This window comes from Typha angustifolia, chromosome 4, assembly GCF_048772165.1.
Source record: "Typha angustifolia cultivar Huaian chromosome 4, ASM4877216v1, whole genome shotgun sequence".
Lineage (NCBI taxonomy): Eukaryota > Viridiplantae > Streptophyta > Magnoliopsida > Poales > Typhaceae > Typha > Typha angustifolia.
Window position 1 is genome coordinate 5,171,108 of NC_133242.1, and position 16,603 is coordinate 5,187,710.

Below are 16,603 nucleotides of genomic sequence, written 5' to 3' on the forward strand. Positions count from 1 at the left end.
ATGCCAGTTTAATAACTTACATGTAATGTAAATGCTACTTGTATTAGCGCTGATGTGTCCAAAAGTGGGGTATTTGGATATTAAGTTTGGCAGATAGCCTATTCATATTCATGTATTATTTTTTTTGCCTTTAGACAATTAGGTTAATTTTTAAACAAGCTATATAATGAGTCAACTCCAACGGACTACGTGCAATTCTTCTTTGCAAGAAAATTAAACACCTAATGTTGGGCCTCTAGGTATCTAAATTTCTTATAAAAAATAGTCAAGTTAAAATTTGAAATGCTGAGGTGTATGTAGTGAAAAAAAAAGTAATTCAAGGAATATATATAAAAAATAAGTAATAGTTCCAAAATCTTAGTGGAATTATCCTTTAAAAATAAGAAAAGAAAAATTAAGCGCAAGGAGAGAGAGGGAGAGAGTTAAGATCTTTCTTCTTCCTCTTAAGCATCCTCTGTTTTGAATGAAACTAGTAATTTATAAGCCGTAGACAATTAAGCAAGAATCAAAACAACTCCTTAAACTCCGAGCTAGGAAAACAATGCCTCTCACTAGCTAATCTTCTCTAATTCCAAGATTTAGGAAAATAATTTTGTCACATAAAACTTGGGGTTAAATACATTTTTCTCACCAATATTTTAGATTAAAATTACATTTTTACCCAAAATACGTTTTAACACTATATTACATTAAATATAATTATTATACCCTTATTTTAAAAACAATTGAATATAGGATTAATTATTCCTAAATATGAATACTTATTCTAAAATCTAGAATTGCTCTTATTTTTAAAGCAAATGTAATTTAGCCTCCAAACTGCAAAACCTTTGAGTCTCGTTCACTTCGGGCGTAACTCTTTTCTTATTTCACTACAACTCTTTATTCCATAAAGACAACTAAACATCATATTGGAAAATAATATTTATTAAAATTAAATATTTTACCATATACTAAGTAAATTATCATTTTATCCTTAATATTTATCTCATCAATCTTTTCTCTATCAAATTAAAACATAGGAATAATTATTCCTAGAATAAAAGTCGTTTTTTTTGAGAATAACAAAGATGAATACATATTTTATAAGTGTTACTATTCTTGAAGGCTTGACAGTTTATTAAAATAGAAGAAGCCCTAATAATACAGAAATAGAGATAATTTAGCAAAGAAATAGATGCAATACCCAAATAATCCAGTTAGTCATAATAAAATTTCAATTACTATTTTTTCTTTTCTTTGTTTATGATATTTAACTTTTTCAACATATTATATACGTTTTGCAACTAATTTTGCAATATGAAAACTGTAAAAATTAGGTTAAATTCAATAACTGTTCTCAAAATTAGGTTAAATCTCTAACAAAGCATTAAGATGAAAAGAATCAATAGAAGGTTTTCTATGAGAGCTTGATAAGAACTTGTATACTTTAGTTGTACGAAAGCATAACTTTGAACCAATAATTAGAAGGCAAACAGGTAAACGTTGAAAGTGGATTGAGAATGAGATGTAGTAGTAGCACCCACTAAGCTTGCTTTATTCTCCCACTACTCTTTACATGATCAAATCAAACTACTCCACTAAGTACTTATGGACAAATAATTGAAGAATATCTCATAAGGGCAAAATTTGGTGGAAATTTCTCTTAAACTTTGTAGCAAATGGTCTACTATTATGGAGACAGGGGAGAAGAAAAGTAGTAGCCAAAATTCAAACGAGTAGATAATAGACTAACAATTTATGTTATATATTATGGATAGATGATATATAATAGGATGCACAGCCACGATATAGCAATAATAAAATTTAGTAAATAAATTGGGCTAAATATGGATGAACCCATGACATCCAGAATTAGTAACTCTGATATTATGTTCGATAATTTATTAAGCTAAAAAAATTGAACTAATGGATCGACAATGTATATCATTATTTAACGATATCGATGAGAGATTACAAGAAGAGAACTAAGTCGTCGACAACCAAAAGAGAAGACCTACCGATAATTTGTCATATTAGCAATACTACTTGCAAAGAATGTTGTGAATGCCTAGAATTTTTCAAGTAAATGATGAATTATAATTATTATATAACCTAATTAATACTTATTACATGCGTATATGTCATACGTAGCTACTTTTTCAAGAGGAATAAGGTTCCAATTAATACCAAAAAGAAAAATGTAAGAATACCTCAAAAAATTTATTAATCAAATTATGTGGGAGGGAACGATTTAGAGATTCAGAGCTTGCTGATCACTTATTCGTGTTAATTTAAATACATCATTTAATAAACTTTAACGTATTAATTATGCATATCTAATATTTCTAATCATATCTGAAATTGAATAAAGATAACCAGTCGACGGCCTAGTTAGCCTGTCATAAGCTTTTAAGCTTATAATTCAAGGTTGGTCCCAGGATGCCTGGAACCCTAGCATCATTACTCCTTGTAAAAATTGTTAGGCTTCTTTGCCTATCATGGACAAGAGTGACTGGTGAGCCATAGAAACCAGGCTTTACGAAAGTCATCCTATCAAAATCGTGATCAAATCGTCCACCAAACTGGTGGGATGTCCTTGTCTCCAACCCACATTCATCACTGATAACTATATATAAAAGCCTATGTACAAATCGTACAAGTTTCTTCCATCAATTGTAGACACATATTTGTCTTCTAATTTTATTTTTACTTTTCTTTTGAAGAGAAAAGAAAAAATTTGAAGACAAATGTGTGTCCACAATTGATGGAAGAAAACTTGTCTTCTAATTGATGGTGATAGGAAGCCTCATGGGTGGTTTCAATCAGAAAACTAGAGTTTTTGACAGGTTGGTGGTATGGGTACCAAACGATATACCTCTCGCATAGGTGAGTTATAAACTTATTTATCTCAGCTAGTTCAATTTTGATTCCCATGAACACTATATAAGATGATACATACATAAGTAGAAAAATTATTGTCCCGAGTTTCCTAGATGAGAGAATAATATCAATTGAATTATTGCCGGTTATTCTCCTAAAGTATCTATGCAGTATCCATTTGAACTAGAAGTCATCAAATCGACCAAATTTAGATGTTATCTCGTGTGAACTAGAGGGTACCTAATTGGCAATTTGGATACAATATTTGGTACGCAAACCTACATTAGACAAAAGTTTCCACAAGACCGCATATTCTCGATAAGATTTTGTAATGAAAATAGAAAATCTAAGTTGATAAGCTAGAATTTAACCACATGTAAATGGACTCCATCATCTGCATCATGCCAAGAGTGTTACTAGTATCCATTGACCAGGATCAACCTATTAGAGCATTAGAGAGTAATGTTCCAAGACTTGTAGGTTTAGATTGTCATAAATTATTTGGACAAAGTTGGTTGATGTTCTACATGGACTATGGTGAAAGACTAACCACCATTGAAATTTAAGTTGCAAGTAATCAATTTGTAGCTATATTTTGATTGCTCTTAACTTTCTACCAAACCTTGGATTCATTTGAAGAAGAAGAGTTGCCTTTCTTTCTTTCTTATAGGTATTTCTAGGCTTGAAGTTTGTTTAACAACTCTTATCATAATCAATTTGTTGGGAAAATTTATCACAGTTGAGCAGTTCTATGACTTCATCAAGGAGAAATAACTCTTCTCCACTTTTTTCATGCTATAGAATAGTTAGTTTGGTTGTAAATTTTAGAGAAATTTATTAAAAAATTCAAAAATAAAATATCGAAAATACCTCTCATTTGACCTTAAAATTTGGTTACTCTTATTTTTCACGTTAACCTTAAAAAAACTTACTTAGGAATATAAATGTCAATTATATCTGTAGTTAGATTAACTCATTTGTATGATAACTATCTGTTAAGAAAACTAATGTGAGTAGTTTTAATGCATTTAAATTAAAATGTAAGAGTGTGAATGATAATAAAGTGAAAATGTAGTGCTATCTTTTTAATAAAATTTCTCTAAAATTTAATGTAAAGTTTGTAGTCTCTCTCTCTCTCTATATATATATACATATTAATATGGCATAATATACTTCAATGGATTAAAGTCCTCTTTAACAAAATCAAATGCTAGTTTCTCTCCAACTTTGCTACTTCTTAAGCTTTGTCTTCATCCATGAAAGGATAAGATGCAAACTTTGTGGCCTTTAGAGTGTGTAAAATGTGACTACTTTCCTGTCTATTCTTCTGAAAGCTACTTGTTCCCCTCAGTGGGTTTTGTTCTTCCAATTCCTATGGTTAACTTGCTTGAGAAATCAAAACTTATTTTGGTCTCTTGTTCTTGTAATCTTGTTCATAACTTTGGTGGATAATTTAGTCCTAACTCTTATATTGTAAGAGAAATATGCTAAAGAATTCATGTTCGAATAGTTAAAGAGGCTCATATTTTCTGAAGAGGTCTCATACAACTCATTCCTTATAAATAAAATCCTATCATTTAACTATTTTATGGCTACCAGGAGTCCTCTTTCTCTCTCTCTCTCTTAAATTTTTGTGACCCTGAGTGATCTCAGTGTTCTTTCAATCTTTAGTAAGCTTAAAGAGGCACGTTATAGCAGCTTAAACTTTTAAAATAGCTAATAAATCAACTTAGTATAAGAGCATAATGTTCTAAATTTAAGTCCTACTATATCTATCTTTTCAATCAAATTTAAAAAATAATTTTTCACTCGTCTAAGTTAAGCCTACTTTTTGAATATAAAAAAGTTTAATTTGACGAAGAGGGTTAGAGATAAAAATTATTTTCTCACAACACTTGAGCTTTTAAAATAATGGAAAATTTGTATATAACACCCTACCTTTTAGTTAAATTTGTATTTACACCCTACGTTTTCACTATTTATAGATCGAGCCATATGATTTAATTAATATTTGTAGAAAACACCATGTGTTAGATTTTAACTAACACCGTTTGGGCAGATTAAAATATTTCGTCAAATTTACAATTATTTTTCTTAAATGACAAAAATACCCTTACACTTCTTCTTCTTCTTCCTCTTCCTCCTCCCTATTTCTACTTCTTCTCTCTTCCTCTCTTTTAGCACAATACCCTATAGTTTCTTTTGATCAAGAAAAGATAGGATTTTCTTTTCTAACAACTCTGTCTTCTCCTCCTCTATCTTAGGTTTGATATTTTTCTTTAGATTTAGTTTTAGATTTGGGAAATGGCATAGCTTCCATTTTTGGAAATGGCACAGCTTCGATTTTATTTTTTACAAAATTTATACTGATCAAATTCTGAACCTACATCCTATTTGAAATGTTGAAGTATGGATTTCAGAAATGGCATAGCTATTAGCTAATTAATGAGCTCAAATTTATTTTATATGTAGCTCCCAAGAGGATTAATATCATCATCAATGAGCTCAAATTTAAGTTGCAATGATGTGGGCAAAAACTTTAGTTGCCCTTGTGGTATGGGTGTTTGCAAAATTCGAGTTTATAATACGAAGAAGAACAAAATAGAAGATTTTAAATTAACAATGATCGCATTGAGGGTTTTCTAAAATCTAAGATAGATTTGGGTATTTGTAGGGTTAAGTTTGGTTAGGTTAAGTTAGGTTAGGTTAGGTTAGACTGGGTTAGGTTGAGTTAGGTTTGGGTTAAATTGTGTATATATTGGGTAACTTCGACGAGTGTATTTTGGTAATCATATTACTGTAGTTAATTTAACCGTAAGGTTTGGTTAAGTTAAGCTAACAAAACTAACAACTAAGTGTTTTCTGCAAATATTAATTGAATCATGGAGCTCGATCTGCAAATAGTGAAAACGTAAGGTGTAAATGCAAATTTAGCTAAAAGGCTGGGTGTTATATACAAATTTCCTTAAAATAATTGATAAGTTGACATGTACTCCCATCGCAATAATCAAATGCCATTTGGCTATTAAGTACAAGGGAATTCATGACTATATTCTTCAAAAAAATGTGGAACTCTGCCTAGTTTTCTCAAGAATATACTAACATTGCCAAAGTACAATCCCCTAATGACTTGAAAGAAACAGCTAACCATCATAAAGTGGTAAACAATTATTGACAGTGGTTGATTATAAATGGCAAATAGTTATAAACAATGAGTTATTAATTAATTAGATAAATAATTTACTTCTGAATTGTAATCTCATCATAATCACAAGTTCAGATTTCATACCTCTTGCTTTCCCTTTTGATTTTGAAGATGATGTCTACTTATTTCTTCTTCTCTTTTACGAAAAAAATATATATGTTGTAATATTAAAAAATTAACACCGTCGTTGTCTAACAGCGTAAGTTTTTAAAAAAGATGGCAAGTTTACTGGATATTCTTATTACTTTTTTTTTTACCTTTTGAAATTAAGTTATTAGTTCTTTTTAAGAATAATTAGATATTTAGATGCACTATTAAAGATATGGCAAAATAACATTGTCTAGCATACTTGGAAGAGTCTTTCTTCTTAAAAGCTAATCAAGGATATTCCTTATTCAATTTACATCTGAGGTACTTAGGATATTATATCATATAAGAATGATAAATTTGACTTCCTTTTATTTATTTATTTATCCAGAGGAAATTTTTAATTTTAGAAGAAATATTATTTAATAGATTTATTTATGTCCTGTTGATCTCTCTCTCTCTCTCTCTCTCTATTAATATTAACAGGAAAAGCTCATCAATTATGTAAAAAAAAAGAGATAAAAATAATCACTATACATACATAGATAATGCCATGTTTATTCTAGGAATTAAGATTTATAAATCTAATCACTAGGTGATGATTAAAGTTAAACTAATACCTTGAGGAATTATTAATCTTCTTTCCACTTGATTAAGAGTAGTGTAGAAATTATTAATCTTCTTTTCTATCTGTAAATAAAACCAATCTTAGAAGAAGAGATTAGTCACAATGAAGTTGGTCTATGTTTGCAAACTTTGCACTCTAACAAGCAATCCAACACAAATATTTTTTTTTTTGCAAATTAATTCCACTTTATAATCACATTAGCAAATGCAAACCATAACTCTTGTTATTTACAATAGCTTATAGATATAAAGAAAGCATACAGAGCAATGCATTATTTAAAAAAAGATATAAATTTATTTTGTGTTTAAATATATGCATTGCTTACAGTGGTCAATTATTTTGTGGTCATATCTATTTTCCTACCCTTTTTGCCTAACTATGTGACTCTAAATATTATTAAATTCTCTTTCATAAATTGTCACAAGAGGTTTGTTAAATAGAGGATTATATGTATATATATAAAGCTAAGAAGAATTAGTTCTATACCTTTTCTTTACTTAAACTTTATTTTGTTTTCCTCTCCAACCTTTCACTTTGCAAAAAGCCATCTTTTTTATCTTATCAAAAAAAAGAAAAAGGAAAAGAAAAAGAAAAAAGCCATCTTTTTTACTCCTCGCTTTTTTAGCTGCACGACGCTCGCTCCCACTTTCTAAAACCTCTCTGCTTTAGAAGCTTCAGTTACAGCAGCAGCAGCAGCAGCAGCGTAAGAACAAGAGTTGGGAATTGAGATTGAGATTGAGATTGAGGAAGAGTGAGGGGGGGAGAATAAAGATGGCGGATAAGGAGGCAACTCTGGACGCAGTTCTCAAAGAAGTCGTTGATTTGGTACTCCAAACCTCTTTTCTCTCCGGACCATTTCATTCCATTTTTCCGCTGTTTTTTTTTTTTCCTTCACGTGGGTCGATTCGTTTTGGGGTATTGGGAAATGGGTTGTTCTTGGTTTGGGAGTAAAATCTTGAGTTGGTGTTGGAAATTTGCAGGAGAACATACCGTTGGAGGAGGTGTTTGAGAATTTGCGATGCAGCCGAGAGGGTCTCACCACTGCGCAAGTCGAGCAAAGGCTTGCCATCTTTGGCCAGAACAAGCTCGAGGAGAAGAAGGTAGTCATTTATTTATTTATTTATTTTTGGATTGATTGGGAGGTGAAGCTTTGATGCATTGTTGGTGGTTATTTTGGTTGCAGGAGAGCAAATTTCTCAAGTTCTTGGGGTTCATGTGGAATCCTTTGTCTTGGGTCATGGAGGCTGCGGCCATCATGGCCATCGCCCTCGCCAATGGAGGGGTAAGAACCCAGAAGCAGCAAAATCCAGTGTTTGTTTCATTTGTGTTTTCATGTGTTAGTGTTGCAATTTGAGATGTGCTGTTTGGTTCCTTTTACTCAGGGAAAGCCACCAGATTGGCAGGATTTCGTGGGTATTATAACCCTGCTTGTGATCAACTCCACCATTAGCTTCATCGAGGAGAACAACGCTGGTAATGCGGCCGCTGCCCTCATGGCTCGCCTTGCTCCAAAAGCCAAGGTCTTGAGACCATATCTTACACTACACAATCCTATACTGTTTCAGTATGGCTATTATTGCTTGAGAAGAAATTTCCAAAAGATTAGATTTTGAATAAGTAGCATAGAATTTTGAGGAACCAGTATGTTTTCATAATCTAGGTGCTTCGAGATGGGCGGTGGAGCGAGGAGGAAGCAGCCATCCTCGTTCCTGGGGACATTATCAGCATTAAACTGGGAGATATTGTTCCTGCTGATGCTCGTCTCCTTGATGGAGATCCATTGAGGATCGATCAGGTATGCACCACCATTCTTTTCATTCGTAATTTGCATCAACTTATACCTTAATTAATTTATGGAGTCCTATTTTCTTTTCTTTTTCCCCATTGATCCAATTTCTTAGTCTGCTCTCACTGGAGAGTCCTTACCAGTCTCCAAAGGTCCTGGAGATGGTGTCTATTCTGGCTCAACATGTAAGCAAGGTGAGATTGAAGCTGTTGTCATTGCCACTGGTGTTCACACCTTCTTTGGCAAGGCTGCACATCTTGTGGACTCCACAAACCAAGTTGGTCATTTCCAAAAGGCAAGCACATATCTTATCTTTGATGATTTCCTACTTTAAATTATAATTACTCTTTGATATGCAGTGATAGATCTTGCTTTCTAATTGCTATGCAGGTCTTAACAGCTATTGGAAACTTTTGTATTTGCTCGATTGCAGTAGGAATGTTTGTGGAGATTATTGTAATGTATCCTATCCAGCACAGAGCATATCGCCCAGGGATTGACAATCTATTGGTTCTTCTCATTGGTGGGATTCCGATAGCCATGCCGACAGTACTTTCTGTTACAATGGCAATTGGATCCCATCGCTTAGCTCAACAGGTTGGGATGAAAAATTAGAGGGTGATGTCTAACTACACTTTATATGAGTTTACCTTTTGAATGGGTTCTTTGGGGAAAAAGCTGGACTAGTTCATGAGATAGAAATTCACAGGTTTAACCGTCATTAATCAAACTTCATGTTTTGAGGTACTTCTCTGATTTTTGTAGGGAGCTATCACCAAGAGAATGACTGCAATCGAGGAGATGGCTGGTATGGATGTACTTTGCAGTGATAAAACAGGAACACTAACTTTGAATAAACTCACTGTGGACAAGAACCTCATTGAGGTCAGATTTAGGAGATTTCCTATAGTGTTGTTCCCTGTGTTTATATCACTCACTCTGACATAGCTACCACCTTTTAATTGGCTTACCAGGTTTTTGCCAAAGGTGTAACCCAGGATACAGTAATGCTAATGGCTGCTAGAGCCTCAAGAACTGAAAATCAAGATGCTATAGACACTGCCATAGTTGGGATGCTAGCTGATCCGAAAGAGGTATACTTGGAACTTTCATTCTCTTACTTTCCTTGGATGCATAAATTTTTTATTCTTACCATATTTACTTCTTCTACCACTGCTGCTACAAGGCAAGGGCTGGTATTCAAGAAGTTCATTTTCTGCCGTTTAATCCTACGGATAAGAGAACTGCTTTGACCTATATCGATAATGACGGAAAGATGCATCGTGTCAGCAAAGGTGCACCAGAACAGGTACTTGATATGTTAACATATTGGTTGTCTTGCATATTATTCTCTTTACCAGGTTCTGGATTTTTCTGATAATCCTAATTGAGTTGCAGATTCTCAATCTCGCACATAATAAATCAGAAATAGACCGTAGGGTCCATGCTGTTATTGATAAGTATGCAGAACGTGGACTTCGGTCTCTTGCTGTTGCATATCAGGTGAATAGTTCATTTTGACCCAGAAACACCACTTGCTTCTGTTCTTTCCCAGTGCAATTATCTGGCATCTGGTTTTTTTATGTATCTTGTCTTGATGGTCTCCTTTCCTTTTGTTTTGCAGGAAGTTCCTGAAGGAAGAAAAGAGAGTTCAGGAAGTCCATGGCAATTCATTGGCCTCATGCCACTTTTTGATCCTCCCAGGCATGATAGTGCAGAAACAATTCGGAGGGCACTCAACCTTGGAGTCAGTGTCAAGATGATTACAGGTCTGGCTTTTTTTATCGAACTTCTGAATCTTTGCTTATTCTTTTTCCTGGTGAATTTGAGCTAGTGTTAACAGTTAACATGCCTTGGAAAGTCATTGTTAGAAAATTCCAAGAACTTGAGCATATGAAACATCCAAACAGTACTTTCTTAGTGGATGAGCAGTGATTTAATTAAATTATGGTATACTAATGAGTTGTATCAGGATATTATAGCTTAGATATTTCTAGTAATTAATTTGGTGTAGAGCATCTTTTATTGTGCAGTAGTTGCATAATAATGAACATAATGAAATTGGATTTAAGGACTGGAAATCGCTAAAAAGTCTATGTTAATGTAAATCATGGATTGACATGCCAGTCAACACGGTTAGCATGGGTCTACATATTGTTCTAGTGAATTTTTGGAACCGATGAGGAGATACTCCCTCGTATCCATCCATGTTGTGCATGCCATTAGGAATTGAATATATCCCCAATTTAGGGCCTCTTTTATCCCTTTTGATACCCCTTTGCTCTTTGTTGCTTAATCTATATAAGTTATACTTTAAATATTAGAAATGAAAAGGAAATTTTGGTTTTCCTTAAGTTATTTGTCCCAGCTTAGAAGATTCGAGAAAATTGGGACAAATCATGAAATTAGAATCTAAGTGCACATGTTATACTGATATCGAGTATTGAAGTACTTTATATAGCCCTAAAGCTTATTTTAAGGCCCTAGAAAGATTTGAACGTTGTTTCTTTGATATGTCAAGTCTATACAGTGTACCAATGACATACTAGATTTCGGTATGGCACATGTCAATGATGGCACGGCAATCCTTGATGTAAACCACTTGCAAGTGATAGTATAAAGTATTATTTTTTTTGTTTTTGAAATTTAACATAAACTATTTATGCATAGAGCAAATCTAGTTTTATGTTTACAAAAATAAAATAAATATTATTTAATATTATAATAATAAAACTTTAAGAAACTTTGGCTTGTGAGGCATATTAAAGCGTAACTGCTTTATGAGAAAGTGGCACCCTTTGTGCAGAATTACTCGTTTCTCTTTCCTCCAAGGTACAATCTAGAATCTTATTCCTACATCACTGGGTAGCAATAGACGTTTGATGTTTCTATGTGAGAATAACACTCCTCTAATTTGATTAAAATAATATATAAAAGAAAAATTGAGAATGAAGTAGCCAAAGTTTTATATTTGAATTGAAATTTTGTGTTATATTTTCTCATGAACAAATGAGTAGTCAAGCCATTTTTTCTTTTCTATAGTAGTCAAGCCATTTTTTTAACCAACTAATTTCAATACTGACTATATTATCTTAACAGTTATGTTTTTTTTAATCTTTTGCATATGCTGCTCTTAGGTGCACACTATGCTTAAACTGAATTATTTACTTTGAAGAAGTAAATGGGACTAAAGTTGCTCCGATTATGCAATTGTCTGTGTAGAGGTTAATTTTATTCTTTATATTTGATACTAGTATGTAGTATTGCATATCCTAGATTTCACTTGAGTGGAGATTTTATATTTTAAACAATAGACGTGCTTGACAAGATTTAAATTCAGAGTCCTTGCGCTAATATTATGTTAAGCCAACTACTCTAAAAACTTAAGCTATTAAGAAAGATGGTCTTTATATTTTATATTATAACATATATTACCAAGGATGGTGAGGAACATAAATTCGTGCAAGCAGCCAAGCATGCATATTATGAGCTGCAAGGATTTTCTTTCAAGTTAGGTTACTAGTGTCCAGGACTGTGGTTTCGAAGGACTACTAAACATTTGCTGAACTGATTATATGGTTATTTAATTATTAACGGCTTACCATGAATAGTTTTTCTTTGATCATGTTCTCTGTGTCATAGTTGTCACCTCCTATTATGTGACAAGTATATATATGATTTAGATATAGCAGTATTTCCTTCTTATTACATTATGTTGGGTCAGGTGACGTGTCAATTATAGGGAACATTGTCATTGATCTATTTGCTTCATTGTCATTGCTTGAATTTTGGTGCTTTTCATCTATGTTTTCCTCAAAATGAGGCAGACTGTTTGCTGTGAATGAAGTGCGATAATGTCCCTTTTCCTAGTTTCCTCCTCTCTTAGTTTGGTCTTCCTCTCCCCTTAAAGGAAAATTCTACTTCACAAATCTGTTCTTTAACAAGGGTATCGCTTTGTATGACGGTAAGACTTGCCCTTTTCATCTAAGAGATCATGAGTTCAACGGTTAAAAACTTCTTCAGAAATGAGAGTAATGCTGTATACTTCCTCCTTAGACCTCACGTAGGAGCCTTGTGCACTTGGAGGGCAGCAGTTATTGGAATTGTTTATTTGGACATATGTACGGCTATTTCCTGTAGTATAACAAATGCATGTGAAAAAGACATTGGAAAATAAGTGGAGGTCTGATGGGAACCCAGAGAAGTGGAGTTATTATATCTTACACTTTTGTGATGCTAACTCTTATTTTGCATGTCAGTTACATGATTTGAGAAAAGATGGAAGCTTGAATTTAACATCAGATGATACAACTCTATATCCAGACAAATCCTGTTAAGGCTATTTTTTGTCGTAGTTTTCACTCAATTAGTACTCTAGGTTCCATAACTTCTGAACTCTAAAGAGTTAGATATAGAGTGATAAAGAACTTATGACAACTAGATATAGGTAGATTTGCCCTTTTTCATGATTGCAAGCTGATTTGGTGATTATTTCTTAAGACAGAAGGATTCATACTTCTATTTCATATGTGTCAGGTGATCAACTAGCAATAGGGAAAGAAACAGGCCGTCGTTTGGGGATGGGTACAAACATGTACCCTTCATCAGCTTTGCTGGGTCAGAACAAGGATGAGTCAATAGCAGCTTTACCAGTTGATGAACTTATAGAGAAAGCTGATGGTTTTGCTGGTGTATTTCCAGGTATCATTTTTTTTTTATTCCTTTGATCTTTCTGCTAAAGTAAACTAATTTCTTTTTCATTCTTTCTAATTTCTACCACCCCATATGTTGGTGGAATTAAATTCTTCTGTTTTTCCATTTACAGAGCATAAGTATGAGATTGTTAAACGTTTGCAAGCAAGGAAGCATATATGTGGAATGACTGGTGATGGAGTAAATGATGCTCCGGCCTTAAAGAAAGCTGATATTGGGATAGCAGTTGCAGATGCAACTGATGCAGCTCGCAGTGCTTCTGATATTGTTCTTACTGAGCCTGGTCTGAGTGTCATTATCAGTGCTGTGCTGACTAGTCGTGCAATTTTTCAGCGGATGAAGAATTACACCGTAAGTTATGCGTAAGGTTGTATCTGTAAACTCTCCTAGATATATTTTATACACGTTCTAAAATACATCCATGGTTGCAGATCTATGCAGTTTCAATTACCATCCGTATTGTGGTATGTGTTTTTTTTTCAGCCTTGGAATTTTTAATATGCTGATATTTTTGGCCATCAATGAGATTTTCTTGGATGCTTCATTGGATCGTCCAAGATAATACTATCTATTATGACAGTACTGACTGCAAGCTCAGTAGATATTATACACCATTTTTGTGTGGATTAACATGTTGGAATAGCCTGATATTTTTTTTATTGTCTTAAAAGTTCATGAATTTTATGCTCGCAACAAACTTTGCCTTTTAGAAATAGAATCGAGATTGATTATATTGTTTACATTTTTATTAATTACAACAGCTTGGGTTTATGCTGCTCGCTCTCATTTGGAAGTTTGATTTCCCACCATTTATGGTCCTGATCATAGCAATTCTCAATGATGGTATTCCTTCACCCCTTCTTTATAACTGAGTTCTTTTTCTGGCTCATTACTTATCATGCTTTTGACTGAGGTTCAATGCATACTAATTTGAGTCCTATCATGAACTACTCTTTTTTCTCATGATCAGCTCTTTTTTTGGGCACGAACAGGTACAATAATGACTATATCAAAGGACAGGGTCAAACCATCTCCTCTCCCTGATAGCTGGAAGCTGGCTGAGATATTTGCGACTGGAGTTATCCTTGGTGGCTACTTGGCAATGATGACGGTCATTTTCTTCTGGGCTGCATACAATACTGATTTTTTCCCGGTACAGACCTTGAAATTGCTTTCTAGTTAACATGTCTCCAAGATGATTTTGCTCGTCCTCTTAAATCTGTAGCAGTTAATTGTTTTCTGAAGTCATTGCAAACAACTGAAAGTATTGTTCATTTACATGATTAGTCATTTCTTCTCAAGTTATTTTGGTTTTAATGCATTTGACATGGTCGTTTCGTTGTTGGTTTTGTTGAATTTTCAGAGGATATTCAATGTTGAAAGCCTTGAGAGAACAGCTCAAGATGACTTCCAAAAGCTTGCCTCTGCTGTCTACCTGCAAGTCAGCACGATCAGTCAGGCACTTATTTTTGTGACCCGTTCCCGTGGTTGGTCATTTGTTGAGCGTCCCGGTTTGCTTCTTGTTACTGCTTTCTTCGTTGCTCAGCTGGTATATTTCCTTTTCCATATGTTTGCATACGTTAAGATGCATCAACCCTTAGGATTACATATTGTACTCAGATGATTATCATGTTTGTGTGCAGATTGCTACATTGATTGCTGTATACGCCGACTGGGGATTTGCTGCCATTAAGGGGATTGGATGGGGCTGGGCTGGCGTCATTTGGCTTTACAATATCATTTTCTACTTTCCTCTTGATATTATCAAGTTCTTGATCCGATATGCACTGAGCGGGAGAGCATGGGATCTTGTTCTTGAGCAAAGAGTAATATTCATTGCAGCACTCCAACAATTAGCCAACATCTATTTGACGGTATGTTGATTATCCATTACTGACGGTTATTTTCTTTGTTCAGATTGCTTTTACCAGGAAGAAAGATTTTGGCAAGGAAGAAAGGGAGCTCAAGTGGGCACATGCTCAGCGAACACTGCATGGGCTGCAGCCACCTGACACCAAGATGTTTGGCGAGAGAGCCAGCATCACTGATCTTAATCAGATGGCCGAAGAGGCCAAGAGGCGAGCTGAGATTGCAAGGTAAGACCACAGGACCTTGTATTATGGGCAAGCTGTTTTAAGTTTTAACTTATTGCAGTCTTTTATACACCCCCACTGCTTCACATTATTTAAGTCTCCCGTTCACTTGTGAAATAAGAATAAACTTATTCTAAGATAAGCTTTTTTGCAATTTAATAGCAAGTAAACAACCACTTAGGTTTATACTATATTTATATTTATTAATTATTATTTTACCCTTGAAAAAACATCACTTTAATTAACTATTATTTAAATCACACTCATTTTCCTCTTCCTCTTCTCTCTCTTCTCCTAGTCTGTTCATTGTAAAGGGTATTTTAACCATTTGCTAAACTATAATTTCAAATTTATGTCGCATCAAGTATAATTATTACACTATATATAACTAAACACTAGAATAGCTTTATCGGTATAAGCTCTTCTATGTCAGTATAAGAAATTATAATAACTATAGAGTTTTCGATAACTTTGACTGTCATATGTACCATTGTACCAGAAATTCTGGATGGTGTTGTTCAAACTTTAACCACTTCATATTGCAATCATTGGGTTATTGTTTCCATTGGCAGGCTCCGTGAACTAAGTACACTGAAAGGGCATGTGGAGTCTGTAGTGAGGCTGAAAGGTTTGGACATTGAAACCATCCAGCAATCCTACACCGTGTGATCGATGAAACCTGACCATGATACACCGCTCGGCAGAAATCCAGAGATCACACAAACCTTGAGCACTTCTTGTATTTGTGGTGCTACTGATGAGTGAATATTCAATCAATGCAAGCATCTTACCATGTTGTGCCCATCATCATTACATACCATGGCAAGCAGTGGTGTAATAGTTATATATTTCTCCTTAAATATTTCTTCTTTTCGCCGTCGAGTTAATATTGGCTAGTGTGGTGTGTTTTGCTTCAGATCTGATCAGACTTTTTGTACCAAACCAAAGAATTTAAAAGCCTTAGGAGAGAGCAAGGGCATGTGTATGCTTATCTTTATTTCTTTCTCACAGATGAGCAAGTGTGTGAGATATGAAGCTCTCCAGATGGGTGATTGTGGGTTGTCTACAAATAATAGATTGAGATTATCCAGATATATATACATCTTAGTTTGAGTTCTTATCTGAGAGATAATAAGGATTTCAAATATTTTGTTAGACAGACTGGTATGTTTGTATGCCAAATTAAGATAGTAATAGTGCACTGGCATAAGATCATAGTGTTAATTACA

The 16,603-nt window shown here is 33.9% G+C and overlaps 1 protein-coding gene across 1 annotated transcript; it reads left to right on the forward strand.

Moving 5' to 3' along the window:
* Nucleotides 1–7,437: 7,437 nt before the first annotated feature.
* On the forward strand, nucleotides 7,438–16,261 carry LOC140758828 (plasma membrane ATPase 1-like). Its single transcript, XM_073095151.1, has 21 exons — nucleotides 7,438–7,607; nucleotides 7,763–7,882; nucleotides 7,966–8,064; nucleotides 8,165–8,302; nucleotides 8,443–8,577; nucleotides 8,684–8,863; nucleotides 8,959–9,165; nucleotides 9,334–9,453; nucleotides 9,543–9,662; nucleotides 9,755–9,877; nucleotides 9,967–10,071; nucleotides 10,193–10,337; nucleotides 13,105–13,269; nucleotides 13,394–13,632; nucleotides 13,713–13,745; nucleotides 14,043–14,124; nucleotides 14,274–14,434; nucleotides 14,645–14,830; nucleotides 14,925–15,107; nucleotides 15,199–15,377; nucleotides 15,947–16,261. The coding sequence occupies exons 1-21, from the start codon at nucleotides 7,554–7,556 to the stop codon at nucleotides 16,041–16,043; spliced, it is 2,871 nt and encodes a 956-aa protein (XP_072951252.1). The 5' UTR covers nucleotides 7,438–7,553; the 3' UTR covers nucleotides 16,044–16,261.
* The last annotated feature ends 342 nt before the right edge of the window (nucleotides 16,262–16,603 follow it).